General features: G+C 38.1%; 1 protein-coding gene across 1 annotated transcript; it reads right to left on the reverse strand.

Moving 5' to 3' along the window:
- Window positions 1-30: 30 nt before the first annotated feature.
- Window positions 31-8,668, reverse strand: rdm1 (RAD52 motif containing 1). Its single transcript, XM_086154937.1, has 9 exons — window positions 8,640-8,668; window positions 8,155-8,263; window positions 7,410-7,589; window positions 6,291-6,416; window positions 3,652-3,805; window positions 3,187-3,285; window positions 2,911-2,993; window positions 2,239-2,322; window positions 31-372 (listed from the first exon to the last, which is right to left on the reverse strand). Coding segments are annotated over exons 1-8 (819 nt in total). The 5' UTR covers window positions 8,642-8,668; the 3' UTR covers window positions 31-372; window positions 2,239-2,256.
- Between the last annotated feature and the right edge of the window lie 1,265 nt (window positions 8,669-9,933).

A 9,933-nucleotide genomic window follows, 5' to 3' on the forward strand; every position in this document is an offset into this window, starting at 1 on the left:
ATGATCACAACAAAATGATCATCCGTCATTTAATCCTATTTATTTACTTACTGACAAAATATATTTACAAAATAATAAAACTTTAAAGATCCAAAATCTGTATAAACACATAAAACCACTGTCTGTCTTCCTGAAGGTGGGGTTCTTTGATCAACGGCGTGCATGGCAGACAGCGGCAGAGCACAAAGGGAGGATTTTGGATAAAGAGACATGGCGGCACGCAGACGCAGATAGCTTCCTAATCCGGGACGACACGTCATCTGCCCCAAAACACTGGGTCACCTGGACCGAGATGCGCTGAGGTGGTCTCCCAACAGCGATACGCTGCCCCTCTTACACACGAGTCCACATGCACATAACTCCAACGGCTTCCTGAGAGGAATAAAAAACACGTGTTATTTCAGTTGAAAGGAAATGCAATTGAATGACATGCAAGGGCCAGCTATTCCCAAAATGCTAATGTTCCACCTTGTTAAATTGTATGACATGACACAAGTGTTTATAATATGTGTGCTTCATTAGTGAGCAGTTATGGGATGTCATGTCATAATTGTGGCCTGCTGGCAACTTAGCTAAGCTTGTTTAGTGCTATATTTGTTACAGTCTTCAAGCAACCTAGGTTTTTTCCCCTTTTCTCACACTTTGATAAAAGCAGTAGCAGTTTCTCCATGGTTTCACTTGATAAAGCTGATGTAATTTCTATTTTTTATATGATCTTTCCAAAAAAAAACAGTTCTTGCATCTCTTCTCAACACTCAATGATATTGAAAAAATGATTTTATGTCACACTCCTCCTATGTCACACTGATTTATTCCCCGTAGCAACATCTCCTCTTGTGTGACAAGCATCATTTTGACTGAAAACATACAAAATTAATTTCCTCTTAAGTGCTCCATAAGTAACTGCTCATTTTCATGTCTTCTGCTGCCCATCCTTGACATGATCTTTCTATTTTTATCATCACAACAAAATAAATCTATCCCCTATTTCCTCCTCCACAGTCTTGCTTTACTACCACATTTTTGCCATTGAGATTTATAACACCTATCTTTCCCCTTTCTGCCCAAGCAGTCACCGCCCTAATATCTGTCCAGAGCCTTCCACAATAACTTTCAATGTCATGGTCTATATTTAAATGTATTGCTTTAAAAAAAAAATCACAAAACCTAATTTTTCCCATGCATACTGATCTTCCTGCTTTTTTGCTGCAGTTCGTATTTTGAAATTCGGTTCCTTGTTTCCTCTTCCTGTCCACTTTACTGTCTCAGCATTCAAGCCAGTGACACCTTCTAGAGTACATCAGTCTTGCTCTCTTATCATTTTCTTACTTTCCAAGACCCGAGAACATCTTTTCGTACTTGAACCAGAGCTAAATTCTTGAGAATTGATTTTCTTGTCAAATCAAAGCAAATTAATGAACCACAATGTTGTTCTTTGTGAAAATGTTTCTCTAATTTCTTCTTTTTTTCTAATCAACTTACAATCAATCTCATAATCCGCAATTCTGAACAAATCCTTAAAATTTTTAGAATTCCGACATTTGAACTGTTCTAGCATTTATCCAATTGCAAGCTGTTGTTCCATCCAGTCATGACACCCCTGTAAATTTCACTTCTCTTTCTTGTCCTCTGATAATTCAACTATAAGTTGACTGTAACTCACTCCAAGTTGTCTGCAAACCAGCTGAAATCAGCCTTTAGAATGATGAATGAAAAGGCTCTTTAGATAACAATCTAAAGCTGTCTTCTCCATCTGTTCTTTGCTGTTCTCATATGTAAATCTGTTATTATTAAAAACATAAAACCTAGTGCAGTACCCAAGTATAAATGACAAAGGTCTTGGACACAACTGGTAGTGTTCTCTGTTCTTCTTCTGTGCTGTTTAACAGTGGTTGACATCCATGGTTTTGCATTACTGCCACCTTGATGTTCAATGGTTGTGTATTCTATATCCATTAATGTTTCTGACAGTTTTCAGTGATGCACTTGGTAAATGGTGTGGTGACATAATTAAACATCTCTGACTAAAATAGTTCTACCACTTCATTTTCTTTTTCTAATGGTTCAACCACATTCAAAGTTCAATTCCAATATCTCACAATAAATTCTGTGAATCCGTGTGAGTACAGCACACACACAGGAATGGCGCCTATCGGGTAAAGAGAACATAAGAAACTTGAGAAAATTATGAAATGGGGTATTTATATAATCAAGTGAATCTGGATTTTTGTCATTCACCTGTTCACCAGTGGCGTATTAGGATATGGTCAGGTCCCACTCTTCCCCCAGGTCCTCAATTTCACTCAGAGACGGATGGTTCACCTGTTACATATCAGGCATACATTAAGCAATTTCAAGCTAAAATAATAATTAATAAATGAATAATAATAATTATCAAATCGTCACTGAAAACTACTAAAATGTTGGTTAACAATCGGCTAGTGACGTTGCGCGCACTTCCCCCCAAACTATTCATTGTGTACAGCAAGAATGTGATAGTCGGTCTGGCTGGGAAAATTATAGGCATTCAGAAAATTTGGACTTATATTAAATCTACTCTAGAGTCAAAGTTCAAAAACTACCTTCTTGTCATCGCAGTGAATGCATTGAGAGAAAGGTGGTATTAGTGGTCATCTGGGAACTGAAAGTTTATGATCCTTTTTCCGAGCTCCTCTTAGCCTGTCAAAGTATTTATGAGCCAGACACTGAATCCCTAACAGCTCCCTGGGCACTGGTTGGTGACTGCGCGCTGCTCATGATTCACCCGTGATAGAACAAATTAAGAGGATTACCAATTTCCTGCAAGGGATTTATAGCATCCTCAAAATTTAAGGAAAGTAGGTAAATTAAAAAAAGAAAAAAAACATAACAGTACTAGTATAAAGAAGACATAAGGGCAGATCAACTTACTTGGATGTGCTCAGAGGCGCCATCATCTGACAGTTGGTCATTTGTTGATCTAAGGGCAATGTTTACTTTACCACCTTTATCACCTAAAACACATAAGGAACAATCGAGTATTATTACAACAGACCAACAAGATGCATTGTACTTATGTAATGATGTTCAACCATAACTTGTAACGCTACACTGTACTTTGAGCAGTATAAACAGTAATACCACCCTATGGTATATGAGCAGTATAAGAGCTGGTGTAGTAAAAGTAGTAACTAATATCAACATTACCAAGTACTATGAGCAGGACGGAGCTGAAGGCCTGAACAAGAGCTCTTTCTCTCGCCCGCTTCATTAGTTGAGAGTGTTGCTGGAGGACAATTTCGGGACCTGAAGGCAAAATACACCCCTTTTTGACTTAGTGAAAGAGGATATGAAGTTAGCTGGTGTGAGAAAGCAGGATACAGACAATAGGGATAGATGGAGAAGGTTGATTCTCTGTGGTGACCCCTAAAGGGATAAGAAGAATGTGTTGGCCTCTTAACAACATTTTAAGATAAAACTGGGAGTGGAAATGTAAGGTACAAATGAATAAGCAGAAGTGAAAACAGATAACATAAAGCTAAAATCTCCAGATGATATGGTCCCTGTTGAACAGCAACCCTCATGACTTATAAACTAGCAGGGGTTCATTTCAAGGATCCAGATCACAACGGAGATGGTGGACCTGGTCAACACAGCTGCTGGCTTCCTAACCTGTTCTAATGAAGCTCTCCTCTACGACTGCAGCTCCTCTAGTCACCATTCCATGATGAGGGAATGACAGTTGCAACAAGCAGCCCATCCTTAGGGTCTGTGTCTCCTCTTCTTCCTTCTTGTCCTCCTCTTCATCATTTGAAAGTTCCTTGAGCTGAGGACGGCAAACAAGAAGACCCTGTTTTTACTGTACCTTATGACAACCCAAGGAAACAGGTATTAAAGAAAATCTTAATGGCAACTTGCAAGTTAGAGACCCCACTGAATAGATGAGCAACTCTATGATGCAATTGTGCAATTCAGATTTTTTTTTTCATTGATAGTCGCCATCGAATACATTTTAGAGCAATTCATTTGTGTCAGCTAATTTTTCTGCTGCACAGAAGAAACCCGCACCTGACGTGGTGTGGTGAGGAGGGGAACCAAGTTAAGTCTATCAAAAACTCCAAAGTCTGTGGCCCATGTGCACAGACATGCAAATGTGGTTACAACTACCACCACATCCTCAATGTGTTCTCTCAAAAGCACATAGAAGACATGCTCGGTCGGGTGGATGTGTTTATCTTATCGACTGTATATTCTTCTGTATATTCCTGGGCCACAATATACGTGTATTGAATTTCTCTTCTTCTGTGACAAATAAGATAATTTCAAGGTACAGATTAAAAAACAATGCTTATTTGACCTAAGATACATTTTTTTTTTATTTATTTTAATTGAAAACTGCCTGCATTTGCCATTGGAATATATTCAGAATGATGATGGTTGGCACAGTGGTTAGCACTTCTACATCACAGCAATGAGGTCCCTGGTTCAATCCTGACAGGGGGCCTTCCTGCGTCAGTCCCCTTTCTGACTTTTTCCCCCTGTGTCTGCATGGGTTTCCCCTGGTTCTCTATTTCGTCCCACAGTCCAAAAGCATGTAGGAGGTTAACTGAGGCCGTTCCAGGACGTGTGAATGAGAGAGTAAATAGTTGTATGTCTCTATTTGTGCCCCTGTGATCAACTGTTGACCAGCCCAGGGTGGGAAAAGCTCCGGTCCAGACAAAACATAGCTTATGAATAAACGTCAACAACATTAATCTTATTTGAATGTTCATTTGCATACTTTTTTGACTGTATTGAGCCTGTTAAGAAATTCAGCACACTATGTGTTTAAGAAGTTACTGAACTCTCCTTTTTTAATCTGTTCTCCACTGATACCAGATAACCAAATAACGTGAGCAGCTGGCCTAGTCGGAAGTCAGAATTTGTTTTATAAGAATGTTGTATTTCAGTAATACCAATGTTCATTATTTGCATACAGTTAAATGCTTTCCAAGTATACCCAAGGAGAAGCATGTGTTTCCCTCCCACAAACATTTTTTTTTACTCAGTCTTAAGACACAGAAAAGGAGCTGTAGCGGGTTACAACCAGTCAAAATGTTACACTTCTAATAAACCCGATTTGAGGTGTTTGATGGAAGAGCCACATGATTCTACTGTTCTATTGCCCTTTGCATACCCAAAATCTAGGGAAGGTGATGAGAGTAGAGTAGTTGTACCCCTTTTTAGTGGGCCCAAAAAAAGGCAAAACTCATTTCAAAGAAATAAGAGGAGGCAAATCTTTGAGTCCCTACTGGATTATATATAAATACAAGCATTCACTACCATACCTTCTTTTCCACTCGGGAAATCACTGAATTTCCACCCAGACAGACTGAAGTTGGGCAGCTGCTTAAAACCTGATATTGTCATTACTTGTCAAATGCATAATAAATCATTAGCAAACCTCGGTATAAAAAAAAAAAAAAAGTTGTACCGATGGAAATTCAACTCACATATAAAAATAAATTAGAAAATTCCTAAGCTAGCATTAATAAGACAACTTTTAGCAAAGATCGCATGTGTATGATTGAGAAAAGAATTTAACCTGCAAGTTGACGATAAGAAAACACAAAAATTATGTGACTGACAATGGCAATTGTGTGTCTGTTTGACAGCTTTGCATCATGTGAGTGTCTGCCGTAGTCAACATCAAGTAAGAGGCATATTGATCTGGTGGTGGTTCTACATCAGGGTTGGGCAAACTACATCCCACGTGCCACATCTGGCCCGCTGGTCTTTTTAATCGGCCCGCCAAAGATTGGTACAGAATTCATACTTGATGTGAATGATTGAATGATTGGATCAATGTATGTGGGAGCTCAAACAGGAGATTATTTCATTTTTGGAGCTACTTGAGAATTTTCCTGAGCTAAATGACATAGATTGGCTTTGTGATTTAGCCTTTTCTGTGGACATACTGACACATATGAATGAGCTGGACATGAAGCTACAAGGGAACAACCAATTTGTGCATGAAATGCAAGCAAATGTCAGAGCCTTCAAAACCAAGCAAGTTTTCTTTTCAAAGCAAATGTCAGACAATGTTTAGACAAACGTCAGACGAGTCTGATATGTACTGTTAACAAATGCTTTTTTCTTTTATATGTGTTGTATCTTGTGCTGACCTGGCCCATCTGTCAAATTTTAAGTCAATGCGGCCCCTGAGCCAAAAAGTTTGCCCACCCTGGTCTACATCTTGTATGCTTACTTGCCGGTTTGCAGGGATATTATCTGTTTAACGCACAATTGGAGGATCGTGATGCGCCGCCTACCATAATGATTTCAGAGGTCCATCCATCAAATCCCAGGTAGTGATTGGCAAGCTCAAGGCAGCGGGCATGGCTCAGACTTCGACTGTTCGATGGGAAGTTAGGTGTCGGTTTTGTGCTCAGCCTCACCTGACCCACAGACAAATCGATTCAGTTTTTGTGAAAAAAATTCTTCATTATATGCATCAGCTTTACAAATCATCCATATATAAAGCAAAAAACTAAAAGCGATTTTTCTTTTTTCAATATTTCTTAAAATATGTTTTAATATTTTTTCCACATACTTAAGTTTAGCGTTTTGCAGTTGTATGGCCACTTTGAAAGGGTCATAGGGAGATTACAAATTGCGGTTCTCTTTATACCATTCTTTAGTAGTAAATTTTTGGAATTTTGTGCTGAATTGCAGATATCTTTTACCCATAACAAAGGGGTTCTTGGACAAATTTTCTTCAGCTGCTGACATTTAACAGTTCTATGAACAAATTTTTAGACCTTATGGTGCAAATCTTTGTAATGATTGTGAGAATTTGATGTTTCATCCGTTAAAATTAACAGTATGTTATAATGAAGTTTTCTTATGATCCTTTTAGGCCTTTTAATACAAATGTCCAAAGGTTTAATAAAAACAGCCTTCAAGATATAACAAGCCATTTTTACAAATCCAAATAAGTTTTAGATTGCTTTTTTAGCTGATAAAGTCATTTGAGGGTTTAGATAAAAAATACTGTATAAATTTGGATGTGATCAGTATGTAAACATTCATCATCTTCCCTCAGCCGCAGGGAATCAAGTCAAATCAAATCTTTGTAGTTACAGTTAACAGTTAAGACAATTTATATTTCATTATATTTCATTGTGTTTCTTATTCTTCCTCCTTTCTACTATTATCTATTACTGTTATGTTTTTACTTGAAACTCTGGCACAATTTCCTTCGGGATAAATAAAGTTGTTCTCATCTCATCTCATCATGTTGCCACTCTTCCATTCTCAAAAGGATAGCAAGGCCAGGATGTTTGTTATTGAGCAGCTTCCGCCAAGAACCACAGATCCTTGTTAGCGCTGGGTCATCCTGACGTGACAACAGCCAGATTCCAGTTGAAAATACAGTAATGTTCAATCACCTTCAATGGAAGATTCTGGAACAGTGAGTGTCCATTGGTTTGTTGCCAGGCTCTTTGGGCCTGACTGCTGGAATAGAACTTCACAAGTGCGTAGAAGCCTGGGGGACTCAGCGGGGCATTCGGACACACCTTCACCAGGTAGAGTGGCCCGAAAGATGAGTAAACGTTGTGTAAGGCATCCTGATGGAAAGGATATATCACTGTGAGTGATTGTTGAGTTTTTACATCCATCCAACAAAGGATATAGATGAGAAAGAAACACAGAGAGGAAGGAGAGGTGTGGGACAAGGGGGTCGGGGAACGACAAGGCCTCTCGCGTCACTGGGGCAGTTGCAGCTGACCAAGATACAAGCAGAAATTTGTAAACTTACATTCTTGTTTATTTTTGGGAGTAAGCTATATAAAATCAACATTTAAAGACATACATTTTGGTCATGATCCACTGAAACTTTGTTCATGATTTACTAGTATGTCTGTAATTCTAACTGGATAGACTGTATTAAAACACAAATAACTGTTGAAATGATTAATCATGAACATTATCTATTACTAAATGCATGTAGCTTACTGAGTCACCCCCACCTTATTATGCCTTCTTTTAAGCCTGACATAGCTTACTAATAGTCTTGCATCATACGAGAATAACTCAAAACTCTGTTTCTGAGATACCATTTTGTACTCTCCTCTGGGCCTGAATAATTATTGGGGAAAACGTCGAGCGGAATTGTTTTGCGGAAACCCTCACATAGATATGTCTCTCCGTGTGATGTGGCTCGATGTCCAACACAAAAAGTGTCTTGTTGTTCTCCACAGGAACGGCGAACTCCAGGATGTCCACCTCCACACCATCAAACCTACAGACATGGAAATAAATCACCTCTTTGCACCTGGAATTACATTCCTGTTGTGGTATCTTTCTGTTACGCACGTTCTCATGTTTCATAAAACAAAATAACATCAATCCACATTTTTAAAATTCATTCTGAATGCATACTTTATTAAAATATTGAAACGAGTGTTTTGACGGTAGTCCTGCATCTGACACAGACCCGAGTTCGCTTAAAAGTTAATAACAATGACGGATATAGAGCGGAAAATTCGGATTACGTTCTCATACACATTGTGATATATCTATACATTTAATGGATACAACTAACTCAAATAAACACACCTATATATCTGAAGGGGTTTTTTTCAACTTGGCAAAAAAATGGAATTTAAGGCACTCACATGTTTCCGGAATTCAGGCAGTGACCGCACTTCCGAAAGAGCGGGTTTGCTGCAGTATCGACCAATGAGAATGCAGAAAGAGAAAAGACATTCCAACAGACCAATCAAATTACCTTCTCTGATCGTTGCCGCTTTTTGTCGTATTGTTTCTGAAAATCCCCGTTAAATTGTTGACAAATATTGAGATTTTTTTAAACTATTTACATAGATTAAAATCAAAGTAAGTCTAATAATAATGAAACCAAGAAATATCAAATAATGTGGAAATAAACATGATTAGCGATTTTTTTTACCAAATTGTTTTAATTACTTAGCTTAATGTGTCATTTAATCCAATTGAAAAATAGCTTCCTCGTTCTGAGGCCCATGTTCTTAATCATAACAGTTTATCGATGAATGACTCAGCCATCGATTCATAGATAGATTGACAGATGTCACACAAACGTTGCAAGTCGAAAGGTGCAGCAGAAAATTGGTAAACGAATAACACGCCATGGAACAGAAGTGTTGAAAAGCGAGTCAATTGCTAAATGGAGTTTGAAAGTATGATTTACGGAAAATATTTATGTTTCATGCTATTCATGTTTCTGTCTTCATGTAGGTTTACGGAGTTTTACGGAGGTTTAAGGAGGTTGGGGGTTGACTTAAGCTTCGTTCACGTTCCACTCTCGTTGTATTTGGTCATTCCCACCTTACAACTTTCTATCTGAGTGACATAAGCGATGATGACGTCATAGCATTGCATCATAGTCGACGGTTTCCTCGGAGACCTGAAAGCGAATTTCAAAAGCGAAAACACCTATTCGGATTATCTCATACCATTGCTGGCGAAGTGAGAATGGCCCTTCAAAATAAAAGATTGGGGTCGTATTAATGTTGCGCTGTACTGACTTTTCATAAAGAAAATGACTGACTTGGGACAATACATGGCCCCTAAGAGACATAAACACGTAAACACAAACGAAAAAAAAAACATAAAGACAAAGGCACTCACAAAATCATATATATTCTTCATTAACGGAGACAATGTCCGCTTTTATTTTGTGGGCAGCAGAACTTCCAGCTGAGGCGGTCAGAAATCAAAAGGAGTGGGATTTCCTGCAGGAAGAACTTACACCTGTTGAGACTGACGTAGCTATTATGAAAGTGTTAAACTGTCATTTAACGTAGCTATTACAAATAAAAAAAGTATTAAATTACATGAAACAAATTATGCTGAAATATTTGCCCCATTTATCTATTTAGTATTTTAAATTAATTTACACTTGTTTGTTTTATCATTTATATTTTTTTG

Source organism: Fistularia commersonii, chromosome 11 (genome assembly GCF_037954325.1).
Source record: "Fistularia commersonii isolate RoL2024-O1a breed Wild chromosome 11, RoL_Fcom_v1.0, whole genome shotgun sequence".
Taxonomy (NCBI): Eukaryota; Metazoa; Chordata; class Actinopteri; order Syngnathiformes; family Fistulariidae; genus Fistularia; species Fistularia commersonii.